Source organism: Anser cygnoides, chromosome Z, assembly GCF_040182565.1.
Source record: "Anser cygnoides isolate HZ-2024a breed goose chromosome Z, Taihu_goose_T2T_genome, whole genome shotgun sequence".
NCBI lineage: Eukaryota > Metazoa > Chordata > Aves > Anseriformes > Anatidae > Anser > Anser cygnoides.
Window position 1 is genome coordinate 60,920,573 of NC_089912.1, and position 15,221 is coordinate 60,935,793.

At 46.6% G+C, this 15,221-nt stretch overlaps 1 protein-coding gene across 26 annotated transcripts in view; it reads right to left on the reverse strand.

The window, feature by feature from the left end:
- Window positions 1-15,221, reverse strand: part of TCF4 (transcription factor 4) — a 211,458-nt gene that overhangs the window by 28,170 nt on the left and 168,067 nt on the right. For all 26 annotated transcript variants that reach the window (XM_066988592.1, XM_066988591.1, XM_066988590.1 and 23 more), the window contains 4 exons: window positions 14,428-14,533; window positions 12,148-12,281; window positions 8,689-8,821; window positions 8-75 (listed from right to left, as the gene is read on the reverse strand). In XM_066988592.1, the coding sequence (XP_066844693.1) occupies window positions 8-75; window positions 8,689-8,821; window positions 12,148-12,281; window positions 14,428-14,533 (441 nt within the window). The remainder of the gene's footprint in view (window positions 1-7; window positions 76-8,688; window positions 8,822-12,147; window positions 12,282-14,427; window positions 14,534-15,221) is intronic.

The following is a 15,221-nucleotide window of genomic DNA, read 5'->3' on the forward strand; positions in this document are numbered from 1 at the left end:
TCCTTACAGAGGCAAGTGCTTTCCCCAGCGCATCACCAGTCTGCGAGCTGCCTGCCGCCCCACTTCCTCTGTTTGCTGAAAAACAAAAGACTCAATGTAAAAACAGACAGAAAGACATCATCCGTTTCTATTCCTGGTCCACTTACTCATAATTTAATTGCATTTTAATGCTAATTACATCAAATTAATCTTTAATTGCCATTAATTTGTTTGCTAAGGTAGATATCAAACACATTCACGCTCCATTTTTTCACATAAAATATAAACTCGAGATGTTGTTTTTATAAAAAAATATATCGCGGATTTGATAGTACTCGGCCATATGGCTTTATTTTTCTAAATAAAAGGTTGCTAGTCGAAGATGCTCAAAGGCATGGACATTGTGCAGGTTCCTAACACTAAAGACCGGGCTCAGGAGTGGCTGCCCGCCCTCCATCGCGTGCTCAGCCTCGGTGCCTGTGCTCTGGGCTCTTCGAACTTTGCTCCAGCAAGGGTTTTCTCTTCCAAAACTTATACGTAAGGGCAATGTTCCTCGTATAAGCCACCAGAAGCTACCACAGAGGAATATTACAAAGGCGGCAGAGATAAACTCCCCAGAGCCGGGGATGCCAGAATTCAGTCTGCCAGTGGAGCCTAATTTCTCTCTTCTGCGTCTGTACCGCGAGCCAGGCATTAATTACACGATCGCTTACTGCTCCTCCACGCAGCCCCAGCCTCGCTCAGCGCACGGGAAGGACAAAGTGCTGGTAATAAGCAGCTACCCGGGGTTTTGTTTTCTCCCCATTCACTCGGTGACCCTAGTCCTTTGTATACGTTTCAAAGCGTGTTTTAAAGGCGTTATTAATTTCCACAGACTTCTCCGAAGCGCTCCTCTGACTGTACTTAAAACATTGCACGAACCTTTAATTAAATGATTTTTTTTACCATCTCTCAAGTGATAGGATCGCACCTTTCACATAAGCAATTTAGGGAAAGAAAAATCGTGGCGTTAACAGTCCACCAATTTCTCACCCTCGAGTGATAGGACTGAAACGTCTCCGTTCACAGGAGAAATTGAAGGCAAGAAAAATTAGGGCAAAATGTTCCACCAGCTTCAGCATCTCTGTGTCCATTTATAAAGGAAAAGCACCGCTCTGACTGACTGCCGGGCGTGATCAATACTCCTGCTTCGGGCCCCGCAGACTGGAAGTCAGGCAAAGAGAAAATGAGAAGCAAGCGGCCAGTCACCGCCCATGGAAAGGCCGGACTGATATCTGGCATCCCAATTAATGCCGCCCTTCAACCTTCGTGTTTTGTAACTTCTGAATGACTGACGCTGCAACTTTTTTACTGAAGGGATGCACTTGTGTGCGTGTATATTATACTTTTTGGGCCATTACAAGAAAAATAACCGTCCTCTCCTGCAGCACTGTGCCGTTCGAAGATCAGGGCGTGGGAAGAAGTGTTGGATCCATCTCACAGCTCTTCGATTTGGGCTCTTTGGGTAACTACAGCTGAACGTCACTACCAGCTGAACGTACTTGGCCCAGCGCTCACAGCAGATGACATCTGCCTGTGCGTGCTGCAGCCCCACGGCAGCACCAGGGAAATGTGGCTTTTGGGGACCTTTGCACCCTGGCCCAGGTGTTATTGATCCTCCACCCTGCTTAAGCCCAAACTTTCCAGTAGCAGCTTCAGCCAAGCCTAGAATAAAGTAGTTCAGCTGGAAGGGAACTTCAGAAATCATCTAACTCCAATTGTCTGATGTCCAGTTAGAAAAACTTAAGGGATGGCACAGGAGAGCATCTTCCTTCTGTATTTCATGTACAATGCACACGTTTTCTGTTAAATGCAGTACCTGTACATTTAATTTGACTGCATACAACCCTGTTTCAGCACTTCTCCTGCAGCAGAATCATCTAAAGAAGCCCCAAATATTACGTGTGTCCCTGCCTCTTTCACCTCTTTCACATAAACTTACACATTCTTATGAAATTCTTATTTAAACTTTTATTTTCACTATCGTACACTTGCAAATATGCTCATATGGCAGTGATGGCCTATTTGTAATCTCATCTTAGTTTGAAATTAGGTATCAAGATATAGAAAGTTTTAGGATTTACACCACTGAGCTGCCAGGGAAAGTATGAAGTTATTACAGCCCCAAATACTAACACAGAAATGCGAAAGCACACCAGCAGAATACATGGCCTCAGTTAGAGATACAACTTATCAAGCTAATTTAATGTTGTAAATCACAACCTACAGGTTTTGCAACCAGGCAGATGTCCAGAAATTCAGTTACTTCGCTCTAAAGTGAACTGTGAATCTAAATGTAAATCATGCATTGTTTTTTCCTTTTTCTAAGTGACCCTAACTACATTATTCTAAAATTAAGTCCTACATTTGTCTGTCTGAAGGCTGGTTTCTCCTAATGAGATGAGCTGTACCGCTCCTGCGGGAGAAGGAAGCGCAAGGACTGCAGCCCTGCTCCAGCGTGAGCTGGGCCACCTCTCCTCTTTGCTGTCAAAAACAAAGGAATTCCTTGGATATGCTGAATATTAGGCTTTTCCTGAAAGACTTCGAAGACAAATTACTACAAGAGGCCCGGAAATCATACAGGGAGAGCCGCAAGGATGGGCAGGAGTGTGTAAAGTTTCCTTTTGCAGACAGGGTGCTGCATGGGGAAGAGGAGCGTGAAGAGCGATGCAGCTGAGGTTCGTGACACGGGGAAGGCAAGCTGGGCACGACCATTCATCATTCTCCGCACAGAAAAACTGAAAGGCACCCACTAAAATAAAACAAAATGGTTTTTTTTTCACCGGTGTTCAGCCAAATGGGAAAAGTCTTTGGTTTAAGGAATGCAAAGACCAAGTGTGCAAATAGGTTAAAAAAGAACTGGGCAAATTCATGGGGGAAAACATCCATCCGTGGTTATTGAACACACGTCCAGGTGCATCCCCAGCTCAGGCTGGCTCTCAGCTGCAGTCTGCAAAACCCCAGGAAAATGCCAGAGGACGGATGACTCCACAGATGGGAGAAAATGGGCAAAGGAAGGTAGCTGAGGCACCTTCTGTGTGGAAGACCGAGTTAAACATAACCAGACAGAGATCTTGTAGAAGTCTTCAGGTCCCCAAAATAACCAGGTTTACTTAAATATAGCTAACCTTTTAATGGATGTGTTTATTTTTCACATCACTGCTTTGCACGTAAATTGTCTTTTTTAGTTATTCTGGTAATAGAAGAGACATGACTGAAACCTGTAGGTGGTTAAGAAAACTCCGTATTTGAAGGATTAACAGAAAAATATAGTCTTAAGAAGAGCAAGCACTGTCTACTGCAAGAGCCCAACTGCTTCAGAGGCAACAGCACCAAACATCATCCCAGGACGTGGGACTACACGAAGAGAAAATGGACGTCAAGTGTATGGAAGAGCAGGGATTCACTGCAGAGAAAAGTAACATACAGTGGTGCTTGAGGCAGCGGATGGCTACGGAATATAACCAAGGGTTTCTATTAATATCTCACAGTTGTTGGTCCGCCCTTTTACCAGCGGCTTCAATGAAACGCTATTTAAATACAGCCACCAGCGCCGTGGGGGCCGAGCGCAGGCTGAGCTGGCAGTTTCGGTTTGCACAACGACGGTCATGTTTAAATAACTGGGATGTTTTCCTGAGCTCCACATCGCTGGTGCCCAGAGCAGCACACTGAATGGGAGAAAATTCCTAGGAAAAGCAAGCAAGTGTATTTGGATGAGGCCAAAAATACCTTAGCAGAACTATTTTAATGGCTTGGAAGCTAATATTAAAGCACTTCTTCAAGCTCATCAGATGATGATGCAACAGCAGAACGCAAGGTAAAAGAAAGAAAAAAAGGTCACGGAAGAAATGCTGAACTGATTATTTTCATCAGCTTTGTCCACAGGATGGATGGTATTTTAAAAGGGATTAGTCAGAAAAATTGGCTCCAACTGAGGTGTCAATGTAAAGGCTTTAAAATAAATCAATACAAAGAAAAATAAAGAAGAAAGAAATGACATTTCTATGAGCTCTCAAGAAACTCAAACACAAATTTCTCTAACTTTTACCGCAGCGTAAAACGTGCTTAGACTGACCTAGCACTGGAGTGAAGAAGGTGCAGAACATCACACCGATACTGAAAATGAAGTTCTGCGAGTTCAAAGAGCCACCCAATTTCAAATCTGACTTCCCCATGAGAAAAAATACCAAAGAACAATATACGAATGGATAAATACACTACATTGCAATGCCAACGATGCTTTGTGGGGGGAAGCCATGTCCTGCAAACCTAAATTCTTTCCAACAGACGAGGAGCACAGTGATGCAGGGGATCCTGTAAATATGACGGATTTGTGCTCTCAGAAAGCTTTCAACAAAGCCATCTCCCAAAGGCTCTTAAACTAAATGGGTCTCAGATAAGAGGGAACGGAAGATATTCTTGCGGATTAAGAAGTGATTAAGGGAGAGAATACAAGAGTAGGAATTAATAGTTAGCTTTATAACAGAGGAACATTCCCCCCCAAATCCCCATTGCGCAGATCTGTACTGTTCAACGCCCTCGTATGTGGCCTGGGGGAAAAAAAGTAACACAGGCTGAGGTTGTGGCATTTGGTGAGATCCTGAAGATAAACGTACTACTGGGGATAATAAGACAATGTCGCCTGCAAAGAACAGCTCTTGTAACAAGTACGGGGGGGAAAAAGCCTTATGCTGTGAAGGGACATGGGTGGGTGCTTGGTTCCCTCAAACATGCTCCAGAAGGAGAAGACCCGCAGGGACATGAGTAACTCGCTCAGACCCTGGCCTGGCCATCAAGCAGCCCCTTGCTGCCCACCAGGAAGGCCCAGCAGCCAGCAATCGCTGGGCAAAGAGCAGGGGCGAAGCAGAAACCTGTCACGTCGCCCCCACGGACCCAGCCCACAGCTGTGGAACAAAGATTTGGGGAGTCCGAGAATGAGCCTCAAGGCCTAGGGAACAGCAGGGCGGTGGGGCGGTCCCTCCAGGGGATGCCCACAATAAATGTGGATTCTCCAAGAGCCACGGCAGGGCACGACACAGGCCACAGAGTCACAAAGAGGAGGGAAGAAGGGCTATCTGGTACTTGTGACAACACGAGAACGTGGGGGGGCCACGTCGGGCCTGGAGGGAGCAGGGTCAAAGTGGAAGCGGAGGAGAGCCGAGCCACCACACGTCACCGTGCCGGGGACCTCTCCCAGCTGAGCTGGTGCTGAGAAGGTTGAAATTCCTAAAAATGTTCTGTGGCATGAACAGGTTGGGGCAGTGGTGGTGGCTGCCGGTGCCCGCGGGGGAGCTGGGCTCATGAGGGGAGCCAGGAAGAGCTGGTGCGAAGCCATGGCAGGTCCTCGTCCTGCAGCAGGCCGAGCGGGGCCGTGCCGAGCTCACACGGGCTGCACGAGGGGCTGGGACACTTCGTGGGGAAAAAAACGCTTCAGATTTCTAAATACTCAGCACAGCACCCAGCTCTGGCTGGAAATGCCTGTGAAAGTATCACATGTGTTCACTCCCTCCTTGTATACCCTTCCCAAGGAAGGGTCCTTGCCGGAGACAGGCCCATGGTGTACAGCAGCTTTGGTCTGAACGAGGACAGATGTTTTCAAGTTCTTATGTAAAACACTGAGAGACTTAGTGCTAGGAATGCCACGAAACTCCCTCAGAACTGGAAGGGCACAGTTTATCCAAAACATCGCCGCGGCAGGCTGTAACGGGATGGAGCTGCCAAATGCAGGCTTCCAGAAAGGTTTCAATTAATGGGGGACAAAGGTTTGAGGGAAGAGCTAGGGAACGCACAGTGAAAATTTTAGGGAAACAAATTAAACCAGGTAGGTGAAGCTTGCCTCCACACCACAGGCAGTGAGAACGCAGGCATGGGAAGCCACACAGGCACTTTTGGCAGGTTCACAGGAGGTTGAGAGCTTCAGGAACAACAGGTCCCTAAGCAGGTGCCTGCAGAACCAGGCGGGGATGTCCCCTCTGACACGACACGTCTGGGTGCAGGTCTCCACTGACACAAGGCATCAGCAAATTTTGGCACGATGCAGGAGACAAAGACAGCCTGGGAACGGGACTGCACGGCAGGACTTGAAAATGCATTGCAAGAGCTGTCACCGGTCCTTGGGAGCTATTCCCCCACTCACCAAACTATTAATGTACCGAAGACATCGTGAAAGACTGCAACCTTTGATGGATTGGTTCTAACGACGCTGAAGAGCGTGTTTATTGTTATACTTAATCTCCTAAAACTTTCTCAGCATGTTTCTGCGAAGAACAATTCCGCACTGGAAGGCAACCGGACAGGATGATGAAGTACAGCCTTTTCCCATCTTTCTGGTGGGACTCGGATTGTAAATCTTAGATTATTGAATAAACTTCCAGGAATCTGTATCTCAACGAGGATAATTATATCGAGCAAAGTATCTAGTGTAACAGATAGGCTGCAGCCTTCCATGAGAGAATTCCAGCCAGACTTTTTATAGGTTCAGCTCTAGCACAAACTCACGCTGTTCCGATGGAACAGTGCTTTCTGAAACAGAGGGCTGGAAATTATACTTCTATGTAAAGAAGAGTGGAAAAACTTGTACCATCTTGGTATTCACAGCTGATGATCTTCCCAAATTATGGGGGACTGACATTGCTGGGTAGAAGTCATATCCTTCTTACGCTGCGCGACAGTTCGCCACCCTAGTGTAACTGGAAGCTTAACATTCTTGTAAAATATACAGCGCAGTATTATGTGACTGCTAGAGTAATAAAATTACTGTGAAACCAGTGCCTCAAGGGGAAATGCACATAATGTTTCTCCTGGAAAAGCTGCATGTCACAGTGCATAATGTCATACAAACAACATGTCATTAGAACTGAAAGCAGCGAGCAGGATTAATACGGGCATCAGATGGATACGATGGAGCGCCTTTAGCATACGCTGTACGAGCCTCGCTCAGTAACTGGTTGCCTAAACATTGCACTGCTTCAGACCTTTGAAAATAAAAGCCAACACTTTGCATAAAATTAACCACTGCTTTCTGTCGATGCCATCGGGCAGCCTCGTGAAAGAACCTTCTCCCTGGTGCCTTTTGAAGCTGCACCACCATCAGCGAACGCAGCTCATCTACCCAAGCCCTGTTCGTGGTGGTTTGTGCCCCGCTGCCATTGCACACTGTCCCACGGATGACCGGACACTTAGAGGACATCCGTGGCTGTGTCCCTTTGCTGGGTTATGCAGTGGTCATCCTGCCCAGGCTGCTTGTCTAGGAAAATCAGGGCACACAGGGGAAGGACAGCATGCACACAGCCTTCAGGGCATGTTCACCAACTTGGGAGGAGGACAGGACTTGCATCCAGATCCGTCAAATATTTTTGCTGCCCTCAGACATGGCTCACCAGTACTACTTGATTAATATTTACAACTGCTGAAACAATTTGCACGTTTGGATTGCAGCTCTTCTGGCTTTTCTTTGCACGCTGGATTTTCAGGAGAGGAATCCAGACGAAAGTCTGGAGGAATTTTTTTCCATGGGAAATTCAGGCACTGAGGCATATGGGCAGGAGACAGGATTCTCACTCCTGCCTGTTTGCATCCCTCTGCAAAATTCTGCATCCCTAAATGTTATCTGTAAGGCGCCTGCATCATGGCTGTAAAATGGCTGAATTAAGTTTGACTCTATTAGGCTTCTTTTGAGGGAGAAAGAGAGAGTGATTTTTGCGTGTCGTGCACACAGAAGCAGCAATACATTGTAAAGGAAGACGTCTCAATGGAATGGCAAGATTGAGCACAGAAACACTATCCTGAAACAGGATACGTTTTTCTCAGACAGTGACAAATTAAGAAGAGACTGTATTTAGTTTTTTCTTTGTTCAGAGACCTTGAAAAATATGATGCCCATGTGTTAATGTTTGAACCCACCCTCCATTCTTGCTGCATTAGTCCTGCTCCCAGTCATTCAATACAGAATCATGTGTGTAATCCGAAACATGTGTCCAGCGATGTGTTCCCTATTTACCAATTATTTAATTAGCTTTATTTGTTCTTTGAAATACAGGCAAAGCAATATTTTTTATTTCCTGTATTGAAGTCTGCACCGGTATTTGCCAACTATTTAAGAAAGTACACAAATGCACGCTCTTTATTTGCAGAGCGTGTCAGAACAGTATCAGCCATGTCAGCGGAGGCTCTCCTCGCTGCAGGGACACGCTGCCACCTCCCCGTCCCCCACACCACGGGGAAATCAGGAAAACACTGAAGGGGATGACCGCTGTGATACACAAGGTGTGTCACAAGGTGCTCCCGAGGTGCTGCAGGCAATTAGATCGCTAAGGACACTAAAGCCAGGCTTCAAAACTAGCCAGAGCAGGCACCGGGGGTAACATACCATCTTCCGTACCATTTTTGAAGCAAACACTTGGCTGCAGTTCTACTTATTCCACCAAAAAAAGTAACAGTGTTCAAATATATGCGCAAAGGAGGGCGACGTCATTTAGGATGTACTTATTTCCATGAAAATTCTGCTGTTTCCCCGAGCCTACTGAACTCAATACACTTCCCCAATGCCAATACACTTCCCCATCTTGACTTCGGCTCTCTGCCATTAGCACGGTGCCCTGGCGCAGAAAACAGAGGCAGGAGAGAGCAGGGAAGCCCCGGGCAGCAGCCGGAGCGCCCGCCCGCACTCACCCATGATGCTGTCGGTCCCGTTGGCAGGCGGCGTGCACGACGAGGCGCTGTAATGATTCGTGCCGCTGCGGTGGAAGGTGGACATCGGAGGAAGACTGGAGTTGATGTCTGCTGAGGAGTGTGATGGGTAGCTCTGTGCCGAGAAAAGGAGTTAAAAAAAAAGGGAAATATTTTAAGTACTGAGAACATAAAGGGCAGCAGGCTACTCGTGTTGCTCCAGTTCCAGGTGCTGCTGTGCTTCACCCAACCAAGAAAAGCCATGGGACTACAGGGGGAGCGTGTTTTTCTACCTCAATTTGACAGCTTCTGGAGAAGATGCAGCACATACCTATGTGCCATGCATAAATATCCACAGAGGAGGGTTCGTAACTGGTGGTGGTACTGTAGAGACGCAACGAGAAGAAATTAAGAAAAAAATGCTCAGGTGATGTCCCAAGCAAAGCTTTCTGACAGGGACAGCTCTGGGCTGGAGGAAAAGTCTTCCAAGAGAAGAGGCAGAAACCTCATACTGCTTTCAAACTTTAAAGCAAGATTCGACTGCGAGGCATGCGGGCCTGGTTCTACACAACTTGCTAGGAGGAAAGACGCTGGCACACCAGGTATCGGCTGGGCCAGTCCTCCCTCCTGCTGCAGTGTGTCTGCGCGACAGATGACCAAAAATGTGATGGATCACACTCTCCAAACAAGCCCGGGACAAGCGTCTGGGCAACACACGGAAGGCTTTGGTAGCTGTGTGGCTGGATCAACACAAACCTTCATTACTGTGAGACAACATAGCTGCGGTTACGCTTCTGCTGGATTCACATTACGCTAACCCCAGCTTACACTCGCGCTGTGTGTCACTGCTAAATAGTTGTTTTTTTAATCAGTGTGAGATCCTGGGTGCAGACAAGGCCTACAACACGCCCGGCTTTTATCTTTACCATAGCCGTGCCCCCAGCAGAGAGAGGTCCTGCAGAAGACCTCCGGGTTTTGGGGGCTGACACAAAGCCTCCCTGGCAACACAGGCGGCTGCAGACAAATGACAGGACCTAGCCCAAAATCGAGGCATTCAGATGCCACTACAAGATAATCCTCATGCCCTCTGTGTCCTTAGGTTGTTCTCAGTAAGCTGGCTAGAAGCATCTTTCCCTTCATTTGCACTATTTAATTACTTTTACAGGTTACCCATAACAAAGCAACAAGCAACCGAATATTTGGAAATTTTCTCAAAGAATTAAAATAATATAACTCAATGCCATTTTTCTTATCTATGGAAAAAAATAGCATCAGCTCTGGCCGAAGTCTGAATGAGGTGTTCAAGCTTTTTTTCAGGCTCGCTTGTAAACCACTCCGGGACTTCAGCCACAAATCCCGTTGGCACAGCTGAAGGGAATTTGTCCCAGGATGGAGGCACGAGTCAACGAGGATTGCTTAGGTCAACAGCCTAAACGTCAGTGACTCCGTCTCCCCTGCTGAACTCCTGCTCCGTGACACGCAGGGAAGTGCTGCTGCGTGATTCTCTCATTTCTCAGGGGAAGACATCAAACCGCTACTGCTAAATATTTCAGGAAAAATGTGGGATCCGAATATAGCTCAGCCAGGAACTCTTCTCTGTATTCAGAGCATCTATCTAGAAAATCACTGATATGGCTGAGAAAATAAGAATAATAACAGCTTTTCTTTCTTCTTTTTGCTACGTGCAGTTTCTCTACAGGTCACCGAGAAGTTAAGGACATTTGCAGGGAACTGAACTGAAATCATCCAAAATTTCCTCCCCGGGTTTTTCTTAGAGTGAAACTGCTGACCTCTCACTGATCCCCCACCAGAAATTATGCAAAGTGTACTTAAACTACCAAAGTCTTCCTTCTGTCTCAATTCTACTGAAAATATGGAAGATTCTGCCCGTCCAGATGCCCAGAATGGATGATTAGTACGAGCTTTGCCAGCCCTGAGCACCTGCAACTCAGACTGGCATCAGTGAGAGAGCTGGGTCCTCACTGTCTCTGAAATTTAGGAAAAATAATAGTATCTATTTAAAAAAAAACATTTTGGGGACTGCAGGTGGAATATCTGTTCTCATTTTACACTGTAGAAATATTCTAAGTCTTCGTAACCCCCCCTACATGTTACAAAACCAAGAAATTCAGAATCAAAGAAAACTCAAAAGAAATGCGAGAACGTTTGCAGACTTGCCCAGCGAAGGCACTCAGCTCTCCTACCTGAATCCTGAGCTGGTACCATGGAAAAGCCACCTAATTCTGATGGATGAGTACCAGCGTAGATACCAAATTAGATGAAATTGGCTTTTAAAAGTTACGCTCAATTTTTGTAATATATGCTTGTCACTTCAGAGCAACATTAAGTTTGCTTAGTGCCTTAATTACGTTTTTTATAAGGACATGATTAAGCAGTTTTTGAGGCAATTCCTTTTGCTTTTGACTTCCTATTAATTTTACATAGCAGTGTGCTAACCTCATTAAATGTGAGACTTTAAAGATTTGTTTTGCAAATTAATTTTCAGTTTGCAACAGTGAAGTTTGTTTCTCCCTACTCCTCAGACGACGTTTCTCCTAGACTTCACGGCAACAGACTTCTCCCCTAAAACCAGTACTCTCTGCTCTTCGTTTTTAATGGTCTTCAGGAGTGAAAAGCACAGGTATAGAACGGAAAAACTTAATGTTTCATGCATTTTGAGGAAAAGGGCTTCACTTCAGCAGCCTGTTCATTTGCTTATCTCCTCCTTTACTTAAAAACAAAAGCAAAGCGGAGGGCTGAATTGATGCAACCCAGTGTCATTTCCACATATCCAATTCAGCCGCGATATTAGGAGAATATCCACTAAGCTGCACTCAAATCAGATTTAATTCCAATTTTGTTCTATTCCAATACAATAGATGGAATCAGTCCCAGCAACTTCCTCGTGTGAGAGATCAGGATGTACCAGAGAAAATGAAAAAAAATCCCTTTTTGAAAACAGCAAATGTATGCTAGATGGCTACCTGGGACCAGCGAAGGACGGCGGCTGCCAGAAATCAAAGGCCAGGCCGCCCCGCCTCGCGCTGTGGGCTCAGCACCAGCCCACGCAGCGGCTTTTTCTGCTCTTTTTACTTCCCGGTTACACGAGGAGGGGTTGGGACGGGTACAGGGGCTGTGACACGTCGGGACTGCCAGTGGAAACGGGTACGGTACAGGCTGCGAAAACCACGCGAAGGAGCTCATCGCCACGACGATGCCTGGGCGCACGTGGCCGCTTCCATTCCCGAGGGCTCCCCGAGTTGTTTTACGGCTCAGCGTAAACCCTTACTTCCCCCAGAAGTGCCTAAATATAATGCTTGGGGTTTTTTTTGCGATGTTTCCAGGCTGTTTTTGCAGAGCCCTCTCAGCGGCACACCCCGAGGACGTGCCCGTGCTGCGGTGGGTGCCCAGGCCGCGCTGCCCACCCCGGTGCCCCCCCGGCCCCGTGCCCCTGCCCCTTACCAAGCGGTCGTGGGGGTGCAGGCTGCAGTAGCTGCTGGACTGGGGGAGGTGAGAAGAGTTGCCCAGCATGCCCCCGTAGCCGGGCTGGTTCATCCCGCTGGAGGAGCTCCACGGGTCGCTGCTGTGATGGCCATCTGCAAGAGAGGAGGGCACAGACGCGGCTGTCCCAAGGCTGGAAATCCTCCGAAAGCTCCCGTTGTGTCCTGCTGCAGGCTCTAACGGGGTTACGCGACTACGTGGTTTTGGCACAAAGGCATACTGAGAAAATACAGCGGAGCTGAGCAGCAGTAACGGTGTCATCCCCAAACACCTCACCTCGGTGGCAGAACTTCTGCCTGCAAGCTCCCTGCAGCTTTATTCCTGCACTGCATCATAAGCCTGAGCGCACAAACTCACTTGTAACCAACTCCATCAGCCAGGAATCCGAACTTTGAAATGAAACGCTCGGAAGCCTACACAATCAGGATGGGCTAACAAGCTTTGGAGAAGCCTCGGCTCGATAAATGCTGGGATATATCCCGAACTCTGAATGTTTCCACACCCAGAAAGCTGTCTGAGTTGTTCGGTTTTGTCGTTGTTTCTTGTTTGTTTGTTTAACAGAGAGAGTAGCACCACTCGCGTTGTTCCTCCACTTTCTGTTTCTGCCCAGACCGAGCACTGCACAGCCGAGTTCGCCGCCAAGGTGCAACGCGCACCAAAGCTTACAAAAAGGGCTCCCCAAATTTTATCAAAGGGAAGCGCAAGCTGCACGCTTTGCCTTTAACTAGACGTGCTGAAAAGGAATTACAATAACGCAACGAAAATTATTTTCCACTGGAGGAATGCCAAAGCCTTAAAAAAAAAAAAAAAAAAAAAAAAAGAAAGATAACTTTTCCCTAACGAGCAGCAGACCTCAAAGACAGGCACGTGGGCTGGAGAAGTTGCCTGCTCTTTCAAACTCCAGGAGTTGGTCTAATAAAAAATTATGATGTCTCACCTACAACCCTGCCTTATTTATACACTTCAAACACCCAGGCAACAGCGGCACTTCTAGCATCACCTTCCCCTAGCTGTTTGAACAGTCACTTAACGGAGATTTATGTCTTCCATGCAAATCTGAGAGAAGGTATCATTTAAAAAGGCAGAATGGCTACGCACTACAAAGGGTAAATATTTGATGGCACTAGAACCCTATTAACCTCCAGCTTTTATAGCTCTGTAGGAGCTTCCCGGTGCTCTCTAGGCAGTATTTGCTGACGCTGAAGCCAAGAGCACCATTTTCTTTTCAGCCACCGCCCATCCTTCCCAGCTCGGGGACCAGTCTGGATGGAGATCTCTGCACCAAAGGAGGTGACAAAAGGGGCAGTGCTTCTGCTGCCGTCCTCATCCCTCCCAACCTCATTGCCCATCACGGGACCCCCAGGGATGGGAAGAGTCCCAGCAGAGGCCTGGAGACACTGAGCAGCACCCAGAACCTTCAACTGGGTCCCATAAAAAAATCCCTTTTTCTACTCAAAAGGGATTTTTTTGTGGGGGTAGAAACTAGGAAGTATATATAGGGGTAGCAAAACCTAACCCCGTGCCCTGCAAGTACTTCAGCCCAGCGGTCCTACTGAATTAAACAGATGGACTTGTCCTCTGCAGAGCCAAAATCAGAGTCTATGCGGAAGCATTTAAAAGCAAATTACTCTGCCCTAGATGTGGCAAAAGATGAGTACCCTAACTGTGTGCAGATCTTTCCAAACCCTAAGAATTTTATTTATTAAGTTACAGGGAAATTCATCGAACTTGCAGGTAATCGCAGCGAGAATGACAACACGGTAACAGTGAATACGTGAGAACTATTAACCCGGCCTCAAACGAGAGAAACTGCATCACTTCACGAAGGTTGCTCTAATTCCACATGCACGCAAACAGACGCACTTGTAGCGCTGTATACTTTACATAAGACAAAAATCCTCCTCATTAACTTAAAACCAGCGATGCACAAAGTACATGCCCAAATTTGTGTGCGTTTAGTACACGCGTAAGAGATGTGCACATGCACTGCCGGAAAAAAAACGCTTGGAGAAACTCAGGTGCTAAGAAGCTGGCGAGTTATTCATTCTGCCGTTTCACTGCGGGATCAGAACGAGACGTTCAGGGGCATAATGGCCAAACGAAGACTTCCAGGCCTTCATTTTCATGGTAATGCTACAGCCCACAGGATGATATTGCAGCGTGTCTCGACTACACACGAGCCAAAATACAAACACGGCAAATATATGCAAAACAGCTCGCCTTCTGAAAGCGGCATCTTACCTTGCATGAAGAAGGAGCTAGGAAAAGTGCTGGCTGCTGGTTTTGAGGATGGATAACCTGGTGAATCCCTATTGTAGTCGGCAGTGCTTGCTGACGGGGCATAAACCTAAGGAAAAAAGACTAATTTAGTGTGCCTTTAGCAGGAAGCAGGAAAGAAATATTGAGTTTTTACCTTGCTCAGTATAAATCAGTTCGCAACACCACATAATTCTTCTCTCGGAACACAAAACCCTCCGTATATGTGTGACTGGGAAATAAATTTGAAGCTTCAAAAGAAAACTCCAGCCTGACATTTTCCAGTTTTAAACAAGGATATTTGCAAGGTATTTGTCAAACTATTTATTTCTGTAAATAAAATGAATAAGCAGATGTACATATGTTCTTCCTAGAGCACTGAGGAGCTTAAAATAAACAAGGACTTGAAACAATAGCGATTTTCTCATCTGAAAGCGTACGGACTTAACACATGTAAAAACAAAAAGGAAAGCAGTGCAAGCAAGTGAAATACTTTATTTCCCAAAATAAAAAAAAAAAAGAAAAAGAAAACGACGATTTGAAGAGCAGCATTATCAAGAACACCGAAAATTACAAACACATCTTGGGATATTAAATTCCCATGGACCCAGCCCCTTCCAGAGAAGCTTGAAAGGACTGCTCGAAACCTGGACTGACACAAGACCACCAACACAGCATGTGTACACATCGGGGGGAAAACTCCTCCTTCCCTAGGACTTAGTGTATTTGTGTGTGCAATAAACTCGGTACATGTGCCAAAAGACTAATTTACTTGCATT